This window comes from Erpetoichthys calabaricus, chromosome 1, assembly GCF_900747795.2.
Source record: "Erpetoichthys calabaricus chromosome 1, fErpCal1.3, whole genome shotgun sequence".
In the NCBI taxonomy this organism is placed as follows: Eukaryota; Metazoa; Chordata; class Cladistia; order Polypteriformes; family Polypteridae; genus Erpetoichthys; species Erpetoichthys calabaricus.
Window position 1 is genome coordinate 214,751,971 of NC_041394.2, and position 19,375 is coordinate 214,771,345.

General features: G+C 37.3%; 1 protein-coding gene across 3 annotated transcripts in view; it reads left to right on the forward strand.

The window, feature by feature from the left end:
- napepld (N-acyl phosphatidylethanolamine phospholipase D) overlaps positions 1 to 19,375 on the forward strand; it is a 98,183-nt gene that overhangs the window by 70,448 nt on the left and 8,360 nt on the right. For all 3 annotated transcript variants that reach the window (XM_028811606.2, XM_028811590.2, XM_028811598.2), the window contains exons 2-3: positions 9,898 to 10,228; positions 17,091 to 17,737. In XM_028811606.2, the coding sequence (XP_028667439.1) occupies positions 9,920 to 10,228; positions 17,091 to 17,737 (956 nt within the window). In that variant the 5' untranslated portion in view covers positions 9,898 to 9,919. The remainder of the gene's footprint in view (positions 1 to 9,897; positions 10,229 to 17,090; positions 17,738 to 19,375) is intronic.

Below are 19,375 nucleotides of genomic sequence, written 5' to 3' on the forward strand. Positions count from 1 at the left end.
TGAGCAAACGAATGCTAAACGTACAGAGAAAGAGTCTGAAAACTAGTAATGCTGAAGTCAAGTGTGTTCACTGCACTAACTACTGTTACATTTTGCAATTCCAATATAAATAATGTAGTTTGACCTTTTATTCAATGATATTTTGATGTAATTTCCATTTGGACATTTTTCCTCTGAAATAGGCTCACAATTACCATTTTGACAGTTTATTGAATATTAGCTAACTTTGTACCATCTAGGTTGGACTAAGAGTACTTTTTTGTGAACTACAGTGAGTAAGAAATTTTGCAAATATATTGATCTTCACAATTTTTTACTATTATTGGATGAGACAAAATATATTGTAGATAGTTAGTTAGTTTTTTTTTTTGGTTTTTTTTTTTATAACAAAAATACCTTTCATTACACATTGGTGGATCCATTTTTGATAGTTTTGTCAGTTCATAATGAGAAATGTGTTCAGAAAACTGAAGTGACATTAATATGAATGTTGGTTTAATTTGACATTAGATTCATAACAGAACAGTGAAATGCCTACTTGGTCAAAACAAATAAAAATAGTAATATATATAACCTTAAATGTATGCATAATCAAAGTAACAATAGTCCTCACCACATTTTTGGGTTAATAGGTGTTTTTATTAATCAGGATGGAAAAATCAGTTTTTAATTTAAAGGTGCTTTTTTTGCTAATCCTTTGCTACTCCTTTAATAGAGGGGGGAAGAGAAACTGCCTGTTGTACGATTAGACCAAGTTATGTTGTTCTTGATGAGAATGCCCAAAAAACTCATAACACATCTCCTTACACAGCACCTTTTACGGTTTTATGGTATGAGCAGCCCACTTCTTGCTTCTTGAATACTGTAGTCGATGGACGACATGCAAGAAGAACAAATCTGAAAACGCCAGCACCATTCTTGAGCATAACCACCAATAGTACTTTTTTGTTTCTTTAGCATATGTATTGAATGGATTTACTCCCATATTGCAATTTAAATACCTTGCAGACAGTCAGTATCCCATATAGACAGAGAATCACATGCTGAAGAATCTGTGGGAGGACCTCTGAGACTTGTAAAGTTGTAGGAACTCTTAAGACGTCATTAGACATCAAACATCTTAAATATTCCTTGCAACACAGACAAGACAACTAAGACATCAAATACAGTATGTATAATACCAGCAAGGTCTGTTGGCTTAGATAACAAGGGAAGAAGAAAGTGGATCAGAGAGGTCTAAGTTTTTCAGGTTAAATTTAACAAGTTAAATATAGTTAGAATGCATAAAAAATGTATTTGAAGGGAAAAACTAACACATTTTTAATAATGGCTAATTTATCCTAATTTAAGCTTCATGTTACTCTGGGCAACTTTTTTTTTTTTGAGCTTGAATTACATTTAGTAAGATAGTCTTCTACTCCTTGACAACACAGCCTTTTACAAAGCATTTTGAGATATGTTTTTTGTCCTGCCTCCCTGCTCTCTTACTGAATCCATAGATGTACAAGTTTCATGGGGCTTTTATTTTAGGGTACATGAGAAGTGTCATTCTACTCCTGAACGTGTTTTGACTGTCTTAGTGTGTACTGGAACTTTTTAAACATCTATTGCAATAAGCAAGCAACAGCTGATTTCCCTTCTTATTGATGACAAAATAAAACACGTTTTAGCTCAATTAAGCAACACAGAATTTAATTCTAGGTAAAATGCACTTGCGACAAGAGCACATTAGAAAATTGTACATCCTAATTACCTGCTTTGTTGATGCACATTACCTAAAATAATGAGATGTAATTAAAAATGAAAAAATTTGCATGATTTTTTTTTTACATTTACCCTAAGTTCTTGTCTATAAGCCGGACTCATGTATTAGCCGGAGACCAAAAATCATACGAATTTTTAAAATAAAATCGTATCATAGATAAGCCGGACTCATGGATAAGCCGAACATACTATAACCTATAACTAATAGAAGGGAGGGAGGTCAGTGGTCTCACTCGCGCCCATTTAATTTCTTTAAGGGGGGAGAGAGTGTGAGATATTGCCGTCTCTCTCACTCCCCGCATGGCGCGGTTGGAGCGGCCGGAGCGCGTTCTTTCTGCTCTGGGCGTCGCCGAGTCAACACGAGCGCGTAGCGGTCATTTAAATTGTGATTTTATATGTAAGCATATTTAAATATATATCGCGGATTTCTGCGGACAATGGGTCTTTTAATTTCTGGTACATGCTTCCTCAGTTGGTTTGCCCAGTTGATTTCATACAAGGGACGCTATTGGCAGATGGCTGAGAAGCTAGATTGCTTACTTTTCTGTCAATCTTGCGCTGACTATCTGTGATCCTGACGTATGGGGATTGAGCAGGGGGGCTGTTTGCACACCTAGACGATACAGACGCTCGTCTAAAAATGCTGAAAGATTATCTTCACGTTGCTATCTTTTGTAAAGCTGATTCCTGAAAAGACATGCTGCACAGTGCTTCGCATACTTAAAAGCTCGAAGGGCACGTATTGATTTTTGACTGAAAAACAAACTCTCCCTCTCTCTCTCTTTGTCTGCTCCTGACGGAGGGGGTGTGAGCTGCCGCCTTCAACAGCTTTGTGCCGCGGTGCTTCGCATACTTAAAAGCCAAACAGACATATTGATTTGTTTCTTCCTTTGAAGAGGAAGATATGTTTGCATTCTTTTAATTGTGAGACTGAACTGTCATCTGTCTTGTCATGGAGCACAGTTTAAACTTTTGAAAGAGACAAATGTTTGTTTGCAGTGTTTGAATAACGTTCCTGTCTCTCTACAACCTCCTGTGTTTCTGCGCAAATCTGTGACCCAAGCATGACAATATAAAAATAACCATATAAACATATGGTTTCTACTTCGCGGATATTCTTATTTCGCGGGTGGCTCTGGAACGCAACCCCCGCGATGGATGTATAAGCCGGACTTATGTATAAGCCGATATTCTATTTTTTCATTTTCACAACTTTTTTCCTTAGATAAGCCGCGGCTTATTGACAAGAACTTAGGGTATATTATATTTGAAAATAGGTAAAAGTTTATGGAGTAAAATTAATGTTTGTGACTTCTTGATCATGTTCATTGCAGTTTTAGGAAGAATTTCCAGTGGAGTAATAGTGAATTCAAAATGAAATATTGGAAAAAATATGAAAATGTCCATATTTCTGAGAAGTTTGTCACTATTGTATTACACTGTAATAAATTCATCTTTTTATTTGCTCCAAATGTGACTGTTGTCCTAGAGTCAGTTGTGTAAGTTTATATTCAACCTTGTGGAGCCAGGTCTAGGAGTGGTGTTTTTTGGTGGGAGACTACAGGCCAATTAATGAATATAGCCTAGTCTGTCCCAGGGTAAAAATATGCCATATGCTGTAAATTCACTACCCAATGCGGATGGTCAAGTGTGATAACTCTTAAAAACAGAGACAGAGGTGGACCTGCAAGAGTTTGGCACTGTGGTAAGAAGCCTCCTGGTTGATTTCTGCCGAAGGTATGTTCAGCATGGCTACCCTGCGTGAAGACCTTTGGGCCAACTAAGTTAATATTAAATGGATTAATTTTTTTGACTGACATGGAAGCACCTAGGAGTGGGTGATATAGTTGTTGATCTGATGTATCAGATGAAATTGCTCTTGCATTATGGATTTAGAAAAAATGTTTTACCAATATGCTATAGATTAGTGGTATATTTAAGAATGCATTTAAACTTCAGTTGTCAGTTTAGAAATGTCAGTTTAGAAAATGGAGCAAATGTAATTTTGTGTTGATGTATTAGTATTTTGAAAATAATGTCTTTGTGTATGGAGTTGTAAGTGATTTGTGTGTAATATGTGAGCCTACAGCTGTAAGAATATAAAGCAGTGTGATGTGTGGTTCAACCTGATTGGTGAATCTGAGCTTGCTCAGTACCCCCTGCAAGTTTTCATTGGAATAAGAGGGCATTGTACGTACGTATGTATGTATGTATGTTTAAAGTTGGTGGTTTAATACAGGAAGAGAAGATGGGAGGTGGTGAGAGGGAAGCCATGTATTCTTTAGTGTTTGATTGGTGGTGGCTTGAGTGAGTGAAATAGAGAGAGGGAAGCTGGTCTTTTTTTGGTTCAGCTGGAGAGATGAATACCTGCTATTGAATCCATTAGAGCAGCAAGATGTTAACACACTTCTTAGTTAATAAGAGGCATGCCTGTGTACAAATTTATTAATGCATTTTTTGCTATACAAATATAAAATATCAACTGTACTGGTTATGTATTTTTCATCATGCCATGCACTTTTAGAGTGCCTATCTAGTTCACAAATGTACATGGGAGAATTGTACAGATGACGAGGCATGGCCCTCTCCAGAGTAAGTGTATACACAGAGAAAGTTAACTAGAACACATTGTCAGAAATACAGGAATTCTGAGAAAATATTAATTTCAATTTCCAATAATTCTTTGTACCAGTTGCATTAATATATTAGGCTAATTGAAAAAAGTTTGCTTATAATGGGCTTTAAACGTGAATGAAATTTTCTTAAATGGTGTAATTTTCACATCAAATATGCATATTTATATAAAAGAGTAATGGAAAATTTCTCATGTAGAGTAATGAACAGGGTAATCCATATCAAAGAGTCAGTTTTTGTTCAATTTAACTTGATCAAGGAAATCTTTTGAAATTTATCCATTTTTAGTCAAGGTCAGGTATTCAAATTTGATCTGCCTGACTAAAACACAACAGGCATATTAAGAAAAAATGAGTTTGGTTGCAATACCTATAGAATGGAGAAGTTAAAAGAAAAAGAGTAAACCTTGTCTTAAACCATATGTGACCTAGAGCAAAGCTTCTTGTTAATTAATATGATTTGAAAATTTAGGGATTGTAAATATTACAGTTCTAGCCAAGTTATAAATGAAGGAATGTGTCAAAATTTCAAATCACTTCAAAATCTTTTTTGTATCTATGGATAATTGTAGTTCAATGAGTTCAGATATCATTGGAAGTATATAACTTATTAAGCAGACAAAAAAGGATGAAAGAAAAAGTGTTTGCCCTTGATAAACACTTGTCTGAGCCTGTGAAATGAATGAAGACTGTACATTTCTGGGATGAGCAGCAATTGCTTTTGTCAAGACATGTCTGTAAAATTGATACTTTAGGGGCTTGATGTATTTGAGGAAAAACAGATATAAAAGCTAGTCGCGGTGTTTTCAGTAGCATCTTATTCCTCAAAGCATCTTGAAACATTTACAACATTAGTGGTAATAACTTTGAAGCTATTTTTTCAGTAAAGCATCATATTTGATAATTTGTTAGGACCTTTGTTAATCTTTTAAAATCTAAAAATCATTTTCTTAGTCTTTGCTTTCTCCCTTTTTTCTGGCTAAATTTACCTAATTAGCCTATAACTGAGCATGTGTTATTTCTTTGAATTCTTGTGTATGAGCTGGTGGGATATGAATATTTTTACGTTTTTTTAAAGATGATAATGTTTGAAAATGCAATCTTATATTCTGTAATCTTTGTATATTAAAAGACAAGGAAAATAATACCAAGTTTCTGAAGCAACTTCTCATAGGAAAGCATCTCTTCCAGAGTGTTAATTATGTTGAGCTTGCATGCATGTACCAGTTATGTATAGGTTTGTTTGTAAATTAAATATCAATGTATGACTTCTCTTATCTACTGTCCATATTTAATTACCAGATCCTACCATGAATTCAGGCCTGAATTCAGAAAGTAGCCGGAAACTTTCTGTAGGGACTTTAGCCAATGCTGAATTAGTAATATAATGCAATTACTGAACTTTTTTTCTGGCCACACATTCCTACAGTGAACCTCCCATTACACCTCATCCCAAATGTGGTTAGTTTAAGTTAAGATCTGTAGCAAGGCTATTATAGTTTTGTCTTTTTATATTAGTTTTTATTTCAGTATTTTTTCTGACCTTACTTGGAAATTCAGTATATGTTTTAATTTAGTTGTTATTTCACAAAGACATTTCTATTTAATTTTTATATCTGTTAGTTGGTTAAAGAGGTACTATGGAGTTTATTTTTGTGTCACAATCAGAACTGTACAGTTAAAAGGATGTGGATATAATATTAGTTTAATGTTTGCTGAAGCTTACTACACTACGTGGTTTACTATCTGGCTTTGTTTTTGTCTTATTAAAAACAAGCATAATCAAAACCAGATACTGAATATGAACAATTTTCTACAATTTTATAATTTTAAAAATATTTTCTATATCGTTTGTGCTGACTGTTGAAATGTTTTATCTTTTCTTTTTATTGCACTGAATGGGCCAATTGTAATGAAATTTAGGTGAATTTTAAACGTTTGAGGATTTTTATTCTGTCTACAGCACACAACATAAGACAATATGCTTATAATGAATGCCTGCAATATTGCATTCAAAAATCTCCCATACTGGGCTTTATTTTCTACCAGCCACATTGATCTCTGATTCCATCTCAGGCACGTACAGTTTATAGACATAATTTTGCCACCAGCAGGCCCGAAAAGATATTAAAAAAGTAAAGAATCAGAAAGTCAAGTGAACTGCAGTGGTCGTTTTTATATTTTGTTCCAACTGACTGCCAAAATGGAAGATCATATATCTAAGCTTAAAAATTTCTCAAAACTGACGTTTCAGTCAAAACAGGAAGTGATAAATAACAGAAGACTAATAATGGAGCTGAAAGGTTTGCTTCTAACCAAGGGACAAAAGACAACTTGCTCTTTTCAAACGGAGTGATACATCCACAAAGACTGGCTGTGTTGCTGTCCTACAAGAAACTGCCTTTACTACTTTCTGTGCCTTTTGTTCTCAACTTGTGACAATGTCTGGACTAACGTGGGATATTATGACATGAAAAATTTACCAAGAATCCTGCAGTCAGTGAATAAGCTACTGTTTTGGGTTCATATATTTGTAAATCTGACTCTGGAGGAGTCAGTGCCTCACCGGCCATGAACCTCACCACACGTCACCTGTGTGTGGGTACTATACTGTTTGAGTTTCATAGCATTTCTCAAAGTTTTCTTTGAGATGAACAAAAAAGTGAGAAACAGCGGGAATTAATAATGAACGAAAAATCAATAATCCTAGAAAAAGTTGATTCTGGAATGAAGAAAAATAATAACATGGCAAAAGCATGCAGAATCGTGCCTTCATCTTTATCTAATGTCTTGTTTTCATTCCCGTATTTCTACAAAAAAGGATGTTTAAATCTAATGTCTCATTTCCAAAAAAAATGTTTTTTGCTGTTTAAAAAGCGCTTTTTTTTATACAGGTATTGTAAAGCTTGGGTCACATAGTTGCACACGAGATAGGAAGGTGAGTCCAGGTTTTCAAGTAAAATACAGGTACTTCATTACTGTATAGAGAAGATAGGTACAGTCTCAAGACTTCATTCAAAACAGGAGCTCTTAGGAGCCGCGATACAGGCGATCGTCATATTTTAGCTCCCATCTTCAGATTAGAAGAACACCAGCGGTTCAGAATCACTGCTGTAGCAGGCGCGGTCTGGAGAAGAGAGATTAGGAGATTGCAAGGAAGAGCATTTGAAAGCCTGATGTTAAATGTTATAAACATTGTGGGACAAGCACGTTACGCAGTAAACCTGATCCTGCAGAGGACAACCAATTACTTTGCCCTTGGTTTACTGCTTAACAGACACAGCAGAGCAGGTGCTGAGCTGTCTTTGTGTTGCTCCTGTTAGAGATGGGGACTCTAGTCACAATAGTATGCGTATTTTCTCCATATTCCATCCATTTTCCAACCCGCTGAATCCAAACACAGGGTCACAGGGGTCTGCTGGAGCCAATCCCAGCCAACACAGGGCACAAGGCAGGAACCAATCCCGGGCAGGGTGCCAACCCACTGCAGGACATACACAAACACACCCACACACCAAGCATATTCATTATAATGAAATTTTTGTTATATTATAACGAGATTCCACCTGTACTAAGTTGAGCATGCTGTTTGCATTAATAAACACATACAGGTAAAATTCCGTTACAACAAACTGCCAGGGACCTAAAAAATATTTTGTTGTAATGAAAATTTCGTAGTAATGAGATTTTGTATTTGTCACTATAGTACTTTCTTTAACTTGCAATTTACAATCATTTACAATCATTTCAATAGCTTCTTTCGCATTAATTTGAATCTCCTTCTGTCTACAAATTATACTGAGGAAGCATGTTGTGGGCAGCACAGTTATCAATCAGAAGCCGAATCATACTTTTCTTCTTCTTCATATTGTGAGGTTTCTGAACTCTTTTGAGATCCCCCCCACCCAACGGGGCGACACGCTGAAGTGCGCCCTGAAGCGCAATTGCCGCGTCTGTGGAAGATTGTTTGTCCGTTGCCAGGGCAGGGTAACCGCAGGCTCGCAGTGAAGTGCCACAGAAGCAAATCCGAAAAGATTGTGGTCGCGCTATAAGTCCCTGTCTTGCACCCCAAAACACGAGGCTGACTCTCAGTACTTTAGCAAAACCAGCTTTATTCAGCTTGAAACAGGAACAGCAGGGTTATTTATTGTAGTGTGATCTGCCTTCTTCTATACACAGACACAGCAGTCAGGCAGGGTCGTGGCCAGGTTAGTGACCAAGTAATCCTGTTCCCTGCATTTATAATGTTCCTTGCATTACCCATCGAGATCTTTTCTGTTTGCTTTGGCGGCGAGCCACAGTACAGCTGTGAGCCTGCTGTTGCCTCGGCAATGGATAAACAGTCTTCCACAGATGCAGTGATCGCACTTTGGGAAGCTCCTTGGTATGTTGTCCAGTTGAGGGAGGTCCCAAGAGAGTTTAGAAGCCTCACATTTTCTTGAATGAGTACCGCATTAATAGGAATGTTTCTTGAACAAGCATCACTGAACCACATAAAAACTGCTTTTTTGACATCTTCAAATGCAGCAGTTCGCATAAGTTTGCAACCCGAGATTTTTCTTCTTTTTTTGCTCACTGTCAAGAAAGTTGACAGTGTTGATGGTGAAATTCCTAATTCACTGGCAACGTCTTTTTTTTTTTCTTTTTGCTGCAATTGAGACTTGCAAAAATTAAAAAAAACTTTTTTTTCTCTAATATGAACTGCTATTGTTTTTTCGTGTCTGCTGTTTCTATAGGAGGGTGACAATGAGTTAAATTCCAGTGGATGTTTTTCAGATGTTTACGAGTGATAAGCAAAAGGTATCACTGAAAACCACCGAAAACAAAAATAGCAAAAAAACAGTTCAAGTAAAGTCCGAAGAAAGAAAGAAAAAAAAACATTTACAGTATTTCTGTTTGGGGATCGTTGTGCACACCTGAGCTGTGACCACAAAACTAACTGCTCTGTAGATGAGGTCTTTTGGGCACTTTGTTGTAATGAAAGTATCTGCTGAATGTATTTCGTAGTAACGAGATTTCTATAGACTCATGTCATATGGGGAAACTGCTGGGACCATAAAAATACTTTGTTGTAATGAAAATTTCATTGTAAAGATATTCGTTGTAACAAAATTTTACCTGAATATCTAATAAATGTATACAAGACCAATTACATTATAATATTAATAGTAATATTGTAAAGGAATATACCACCAAAATATTTTTGTTACTTACAAATGGTAACTGAGAAAAAAAAAATTAATCTCAATTGTTCCTGGAAAACGAAAAAAAAAAAAAAAAAAATCAAACAAAAAATGTTTTGATATAGAATAACCCTGTGATGACCTGTTAATTTCAGGTTCAGGTTCAGATAGTAAAATTTCTGAAGTAGTTAACTGTGTTGGGAATTTACAATTTGTGATCTGTACAACTGGTTGCATAGGCTAGATGAGCACATGTGCCTTTAGGCATCTGATACAGAAATGCCCCTTGATGAAATTGTTTTTTCTTATTGTTTCAGTTCAAATTGTCAGACAAAGGATATGGAAGAGACAAGAATGGAAGTTCAGCCACTAGTTGATGGTAGCAGTGCATCACAGCCTACTAACAAGGAAGTAGTAAAGAAACGAGTCAGTTCCACAGAAGAGACAAGGAGAAGCAGCTCTTCACGTTCATCCAGGAAGAGCTTTCGCCTTGATTACAGGTTGGAAGAAGATGTTACCAAGTCTCAAAGAGATAAACATGGGCGCTTTATCAACCCCTGGCCTACATGGAGACCTCCCACTTTATACAATGTCCTGAAGTGGCAAATAACTGAAAAAAATAGCAGTAACATTCCCAGCTCTAAAGAGGTATGTATTATTGTCTAAGTTTCAAATGTGTGTGTGTGTATATGAATGTACATACAGTGGCATGCAAAAGTTTGCTTAAAATATCTGTTACTGTGAATAGTTAAGTGAGCAGAGGATGAACCGATCACTAAAAGGCATACAGTTAAAGATGACACATTATTTTTCAGCATTTTATAAAAAAAAATTAGTGTGTTGTTTTTGTTTTGTTCAATTGTGCAGTGAATAAAGGAATGGAGCACCATGCACAATTTTGTGCAGTCATCATTAAGAAACCCCAGATGCACTCCAAATTGCAAAGCTACAGTATATAAATTCTCAAACTCCTCAAACCTTGTCACAACAATCAGCGGCCATGGGCTCCTCTGAGCAGTTGGTAACACTCTGAAAAATAAAATCGTTGATGCTAACAAAGCAGGAGAAGGCTACATTTGGCAAAGTGTTTTCAGGTAGCTGTTTCCTCAGTTCGTAAAGGCATTAAGAAATGGCAGTTAGCTTGACCTCCACCATTCCTGTTAAGGTCTGGAAGACCAAGCAAACTTTCTGAAAAAAACTTCTCATTCAATTGCTAATAAGGACAAATACAAACCTTCATTTAGCTGCAACAAGTCCTTCAGGAAGATTTAACAGACTCTACAGGGATGGTGCACTGCTCTACTGTGCAGTGACACCTGAACAAATATGGCTTTCATGGTAGAGTCAGCAGAAGAAAACCTTTCCTGCATCCTAGCCACAAAATTCAGCACCTGAAGTTTTCAAGTGAGCATCTAAGCAAGCCTAATGCATTTTGGAAACATCTCCTGTGGACTGATGAAGTCAAAATGTAACAGTTTGCCCACAATGTGCAAAGGTCTGTTTTGAGAAAAAAGGGTGCTGAATTCCAGGAAAAGAACACCTCTCCAATTTTTAAGCATGGGGGTGGACTGATTATGCTTTGTGCTTGTGTTGCAGCCATTGAACAGGAAACATGTCATTTGTACAGGGAAGAATGGATTTAAATAAATACCAGCAAACTCTGTGAGAAAACATCACACCATTTCTAAAAGAGTTGAAGTTAAAAGGGTGCTGGGTCCTACAACAAGATAATGATTCCAAACAGACCTCAAAACCTAGAATGGAATACCTCAAGAGGTGCAAACTGACAGTTTTGCAATGGCCCTAACTGTTCCCCGAGCTAAACATCATTGAAAATCTGTGAATAGTTCTCAAAAGAGCAGTGCATGCAAAACGACCCAAGATCTTGCAGAATTAGAAGCCTTGATGAATGGGCAAAAATACCACAAGTAAGAACTGAAAGACTCCTAGCTGGCTATACAAAGTATTTACAAAATGTGATACTTGGCAAAAATGGTGATACTAAGGGCTGACCATGTTGAGTACCCAAACTTTTGCTTTAGGACCTTTTTCATTTTTTGGTATTTTGTACCTGTGAATGATGGAAATAAAAATGTAATCTTTCATGAAAAACTAAAGATGTATGTCATCAATAACTTTTGAGTTACTTTTGATGATCAGATCTGTAATTTATTAATTTTGATAATCAGTTCATCTTCTGCTCTCTTAACTATTCACAGTATCGGTACCTGCCAAATACAAAGTGTACATGATATGCATCTTGCCCTATTTGGGGCTCAACAGGTGTGTGTACCTTTGCCTTCTCTTGCGAGGATCGGACCTCAGACGTGACAGCCTGTAGCGAAGCCTCAGATGTTGCTCCACGGCGGCTGGTTTGCTTATTTAACAGCGCATAGTTCAGAGTATTACACGCATAGGTCTGATCACAATCTGATATTTGGGTGGTTACCCACCAGGTAACGCGTATGGTTGGTTGACCAGCCGGGAGACATCTGCCACGTCCTCTCAGTTGTGAGAAGCAGAATATAGACATGTCATATAATACCTGCCAGATATCCCCGCAAGGGAAGGCAAAGGCACGTACACCTGATGAGTCCCAAATAGGGGGAAACACATGTCATTTACTCTTTGTATTATTTGACAGGTGCTATATAACTCCAAATATCAGATTATGATTAGGAAATCCATTACCGGGAGCCCGGGATTCCCGGACATTTTTCATTCCTGCATTCCCGGGAATGAAACCGCTGTAATTCCCGGGAAAATGGGAATGGCCAAGCTCGCATATATAGCGTGTAAAAATCGATCAAGAAATAACAGAGTTATAGTTGAAAATAATTAAGGTGGCGCCATTGCTGCAGCTTGCACTTTATCGGGCAACAGCTTTGAACAGCAACTTGAAATTGCAATGTGTCAGTCTGTTGCATCCGCATTATCTGTGCCAAGAAGCTTGCCATCACAGAATGATGACAAGAAACTGGATGCATCAGTAAAAGCTGAAATGGCGGTGTTTCAGAGCAACGGCAAGCGCGGGCGTTGTTTAGAACAAGTCTATCAGTATCTGAGGACTGTGCCGCCTACTACAGTGGAGGCACAGTGTGCTTTCTCAGCGGCTGGTGTACTCTGCACGAAGGTGCGCTCTCGCAAGGATGACCACACGCTGGATACATTGTGCTTTTAACGCTCTTATTACCACAACTAAAGATACATGTACTTATATGACAGCATGAACTGCTTGTAGATAAGGTTAGTCTTTTATTTGTGTCAACTTATTGCAGTAGTTTTATTAAAAATAAGTGTCAGTCCTTCTAAAACCGTTCACATTTGAGATACCTGTGCACTGTCATCCCCAGGAGCCCGGGATTCCCGAGTTCCCGGGAATGGATAAACCCATCCGGGAATGGATTCCCTAATTATGATCAGACATATGCATGCATATATACAGTGGATATTGAAAATGAGAGGGGTGATACTTTATTAATCTCAGTATTTCTTGTTTTTATTTTTTAAAATTCTTCTGAACTGTAGCTGTGATATCTTTCACTTGGATGATATAGATTGCATTGAATAAGTAAAGCTGGAAAAAATATTGGTTTGTGTGTTTTCATTTAAATCTGTAAAGCAAAAAAAATGGGAATATTTCAAAGGGGGTGATTCTTTTCTATATGCACTGTGCATACATATATACATCTTTCTCTTATAACAAAAAAAATCTCGGTTCGAGACCGAGACGTGATCTTCTTGGAAGACACTTTGACGTCCTGCGAGAGAAGGCAGTGAGACAAAAGGACAGCTGCTGTACAGGCTTTTATATGATCAACTTGCAACGCAACAAGCAGAACACGCAGCTCGGCAGCAGCAAGCCAGAAGCAGATCCGTCCGCATCTCCTTAGCATGCGTTCAGCCCAACCAAGCCCCCCCTTCACAACGCGAGTGGCAGAGACATGAAGTGGCTGGCGTGTAGCTTGCCCCAGATGGCAGGCGTTGTATAAGTGAAGCAAGCGGGGGGCAAAGCCACACTGTATATATAGTGTGGCGGACGGCCGGAGCCCATGCCCAGCCGGGACGCCTCTACCTTATGTGGACTGGGGGAGCAAGCCTGTTCAGGACAGTACCTCCCCTGGAATGATAGATGGCAGCCCCCTGGGTTACACCGGTGCCTAGGACTCCCGCAGGGCTTCATGGGGGTTGAAGTTTGGTGCAGCACTGTTGGGATCCGTGGGTGCTGCCAGAGGGTGCATTGGTGATCCTAAATTGTCCCTATTGTGTGCTTGGTGTGTGTGGGCGTGTGTGCCCTGCGGTGGGCTGGCGCCCTGCCTGGGGTTTGTTTCCTGCCTTGCACCCTATGATTGGCTCCAGCAGACACCCGTGACCCTGTAGTTAGGATATAGTGGGTTGTATGTATGTATGTATGTACAGTTAGGTCCATAAATGTTTGGACAGAGACAACTTTTTTCTAATTTTGGTTCTGTACATTACCCCAATGAATTTTAAATGAAACAACTCAGATGCAGTTGAAGTGCAGACTTTCAGCTTTAATTCAGTGGGGTGAACAAAATGATTGCATAAAAATGTGAGGCAACTGAAATTTTTTTAACACAATCCCTTCATTTCAGGGGCTCAAAAGTAATTGGACAATTGACTCAAAGGCTATTTCATGGGCAGGTGTGGGCAAGTCCGTCGTTATGTCATTATCAATTAAGCAGATAAAAGGCCTGGAGTTGATTTGAGGTGTGGTGCTTGCATGTGGAAGATTTTGCTGTGAACAGACAACATGCGGTCAAAGGAGCTCTGCATGCAGGTAAAAGAAGCCATCCTTAAGCTGCGAAAACAGAAAAAACCCATCTGAGAAATTGCTACAATATTACGAGTGGCAAAATCTACAGTTTAGTACATCCTGAGAAAGAAAGCAAGCACTGGTGAACTCAGCAACGCAAAAAGACCTGGACGTCCGTGGAAGACAACAGTGGTGGATGATCGCAGAATCATTTCCATGGTGAAGAGAAACCCCTTCACAACAGCCAACCAAGTGAACAACATTCTCCAGGGGGTAGGCGTATCGATATCCAAGTCTACCATAAAGAGAAGACTGCATGAAAGTAAATACAGAGGGTGCACTGCAAGGTGCAAGCCACTCATAAGCCTCAACAATAGAAAGGCTAGATTGGACTTTGCCAAAGAACATCTAAAAAAGCCAGCACAGTTCTGGCAAAACATTCTTTGGACAGATGAAACCAAGATCAACCTCTACCAGAATGATGGCAAGAAAAAAGTATGGAGAAGGCGTGGAACAGCTCATTATCCAAAGCATACCACATCATCTGTAAAACACGGTGGAGGCAGTGTGATGGCTTGGGCGTGCATGGCTGCCAGTGGCACTGGGACACTAGTGTTTATTGATGATGTGACACAGGACAGAAGCAGCCGAATGAATTCTGAGGTGTTCAGAGACATACTGTCTGCTCAAATCCAGCTAAATGCAGTCAAATTGATTGGGCGGCGTTTCATGATACAGATGGATAATGACCCAGAACATACAGCCAAAGCAACCCAGGAGTTTATTAAAGCAAAGAAGTGGAGAATTCTTGAATGGCCAAGTCAGTCACCTGATCTTAACCCAATTGAGCATGCATTTCACTTGTTGAAGACTAAACTTTGAACAGAAAGGCCCACAAACAAACAGCAACTGAAAGCCGCTGCAGTAAATGCCTGGCAGAGCATTAAAAAGGAGGAAACCCAGCATCTGGTGATGTCCATGAGTTCAAGACTTCAGGCTGTCGTTGCCAGCAAAGGGTTTTCAACTAAGTATTAGAAATGAACATTTTATTTCCAGTTATTTAATTTGTCCAATTACTTTTGAGCCTCTGAAATGAAGGGATTGTGTTAAAAAATGCTTTAGTTGCCTCACATTTTTATGCAATCGTTTTGTTCACCCCACTGAATTAAAGCTGAAAGTCTGCACTTCAACTGCATCGGAGTTGTTTCATTTAAAATTCATTGTGGTAATGTACAGAACCAAAATTAGAAAAAAGTTGTCTCTGTCCAAATATTTATGGACCTAACTGTATGTATGTATGTGTATACATATATTAAATAACTAAATACATTTGGTTGTATGAGAATACTTGAGCCCCATTGGTCAAAGGGTATGTTTTAATTAATCGCTGACTACTTAATTGCTCTTATGGATTCTAGATTTGTGCTAACAAATTTTAATCATAGTCTCTTCATAGTTTGTTTGTTAATACCATATTTAGTTAGTCAAAAATAACAGTTCCATTTTCTTGCTATTAAAACACCTATTATATATCTCCCTTTTGTTTATATTTTTCATTTTTTCATCTTTTTTTAAGCACTGATTTAATGATAAATCACCCACATACATAAAGGCATACCGTTGCTGAATGTTCCGTTTTGTTACTAGTGCCCGCCAATGGAAATCAGACTGCTGTTTTGCAACAAAAAAGAAACACAACCTGAATAACTACTACAACTAAATTTAAAATGGAGTTTAAAAAGATGTTTCACTCAATGCACTATGCAATACAACATAACTGTAAACCTCAATATAGTAATGAGTAAAACAAATAATTGCACAAGTAACTAAATCAGGAATTTCCTATGTTTACAGTAGATTGCTATTAATGTTTTGTGTATGTATTTATATACTGCATGGACTTTATTGTGCAACTTTCCCTGATTCCTACAATTTAAGTACATATATATGTAAATGTGTACTTGTGTGAAAGCCTTTAATGAATTTGAAGCACAAGTTGCCATGTAACTTGTTCTGTCCATCATTCAGATGTGCATTGCCTTAAAGTGCCTTTGTTTTGAGCAGCTTTGTAATTTGTTAATGAATGTAACATACAGTAAACAGAACAGTTTCAGGCACAAATGAGAGGATTTAGCATATAATTGGTGTATTTACTCTTTATCTCCAGTGCCTTGATTCTTCTCATGAGTGGCTGTGAAGCTGGACTGTTGTGTCGTCGGCCAATTGGGTATGAGTGAGTGTGAGTAAGTGTACCTAGTGATAGAATGACATGCCATCCTGAGTTGGTTTCTGCCTAGTGCTGAATGATGGTAAAATACAGTTCAGTATTTATCCACAAAATATTGCTTTCTCTTATGCTTTTAAAATAAAAAAAATAACCGTTTGTTAGTACGTTTACGTTACTTTTACTTCCAGTATAAATTGCATCATACTTGAAAAGACCCAATGTGCAATTCTTGTTGGGTTTTTTTTCCAACTTGTCAATGAATGTTTGTATAATAGAGTAAGTAGTTTATGTAAATCATAAAGCATGGTCCACATTTTAATAAAGCTTAAATATACAGTAGCTCATTCATTGCATTGCATAAGTGATTATTGAAATGTTTTGATTTTAAACTATTAGTAAAATTCCTGCACAATATATGCTGTACGTTTACTTCGTACTGCTGCTCTGACTTTGATAAACAAACTTTTCTAGTATATGTGGTCTTACTAAACTCTTTTTCCCTGTAGGAGCTAGATAAGGAGCTTCCCGTTTTGGAACCATACTTCATTAAAAATCCACAGATGGTGGGTAAAACAGGATTGGGAATGCGAGTCACATGGATGGGACATGCAACTGTCTTGGTGGAAATGGATGATCTTACATTTTTGACTGATCCCATCTTTAGCCAGAGAGCTTCTCCTGTTCAGTTTTTGGGGCCGAAACGTTACAGGGGACCCCCATGCACAGTTGCTGATCTTCCGAAGATTGACGCAGTGGTCATCAGCCACACTCATTATGACCATCTGGATTCAGGCACAATAATAAATCTGAATGAGCGCTTTGGAAGTGATTTACGCTGGTTTGTTCCTCTTGGCCTCTTAGACTGGATGCAGAAATGTGGCTGTGAGAATGTTATTGAGCTGGACTGGTGGGAAGAAAACTGTGTACCAGGACATGATGAAGTTACCTTTGTGTTCACACCAGCACAACACTGGTGTAAACGTACGCCTACAGATGATAATATGGTACTTTGGGGCAGCTGGTCTGTCTTGGGCCCATATAATCGCTTTTTCTTTTCTGGAGACACTGGATACTGTAAAGTGTTTGAACAGATAGGCAAACGCTTTGGCCCTTTTGATTTGGCTGCTATTCCCATTGGAGCTTATGAACCAAGGTATAGTATTTCCTTTGTTTAGAAATTAAAAAAATATAGAAAAATCCTAAAACCTCTCTGCCCCCTTATCCCTAAATATTATCATTGTTTACTGAAAGCAATGAATGGTCTTTTAAAGCATCACTGTTACACTACTCTAGAGAACTAGGCTCCTGCCAATTGTCTGTGTTTGTATATGGAGCTTGCACATTCTCCCTCTCTAGTCTTCTCTAAATAAACCCACTTTCTCCCACATCCCTGAGATGTATATGTGTATATGTGAAGTTAATCGGAGACTGAAAACTTTTATGAGAGACTGGTACTGCTTTATCTTAGTCTGATTAAAAATGAAAACCTCAGTGGTCAGTAGGGATGCTCCAATCAGGTTTTTTAAGGCAGATACCGATCACTGATTTCATGTTACTTGATTGGTATTTATATCAGAATTGGACAATTTTTTTTTTCATTTATGTCTTTAAAAATGTTCTAGACTAATGTCCTGCATAACCAGACAAATATAAGCCTCATGCCCTTTATTAAAATGTATTATTATAATTAAACTATAAACTACAGGTGTTAACTGTTAATTTTTTATTAACAGAATGAAATTCTGTAGGCTTTACTGTTCAGTGACCATAAAATACTAAAATAAATAAAATGTCCTGAAAATACATACTAATAAAATATGTACAAAATATTTAACCATAATACATATGGCATAAAAGAAAATAAAATGTTTCTCATAATTACAAGATGTCATATTTTTTATTTTTTTCTGTAATGTGCCTATCAAGGCTTAATTAAAAGTAGTTTTCACCATTTTTTCTATCAAAAAAAAAAATTATATTCTTACAAAATTAATTGATATTGGCGATTAAACACTGCTTAGATGTAAATACTGTAGTCATGTATTTATAGGTTTCAATCATTTTAAATCATTAATTACACTACAGCTTTTTGCTGTTACATACATACATACATACATATTTACAGGTGTTTTCTTTATTTTCTATTGTTAACTAAGCATCAAATTCAAATTTGTCTTTATCCAAGTAAAGGTGTAAATTGCTGTAAGCTGATGCATTTTAAACAAGCATGCTATCCAAGTTAAAGTAGTGTCCGTTTTAATCTAAATGGCAAAATAAAAAGGTCTGAATTCCTTAAACTAGCTTTTCTTGCTATTTGTCTAATGGCACAGGACAACTTCTCTGATTCCTTTTTTTCAGTTTATTGGTATTCTTTCGTTAACATAAAGACTAATAGTCCAGTTTCCTCTGACTCATATATCAAACAAGCTCCCACTTTCTGTTGTTTGTTTACTCTGCAGGAAGTTTGCTGCAAAAGACAACAACAAAGACCTGTGTAGGCTTAACTTTTGTAATACCTTGCGTAAAGGAGGACTGCAACTAAATTTCCATAAAGCTCAGAAAAGCTTTTTACTGATCACCCATAATGTCAAATATGAATGTTCATGCTCAGTTTTTTTTTTTTTGGCCTGCATTGCAATCTTAAGTTACTATCCAAATTTCAATATATGTATTCCTCTGCATAATAAATTCTTATAATATTTCCATTCATGCTAGAAAGATGAAGTAGGAAAGCTGTATAAAAATATATATATATGAATGCTTTACATTTTTTTTGGTAACAGGTAATTGT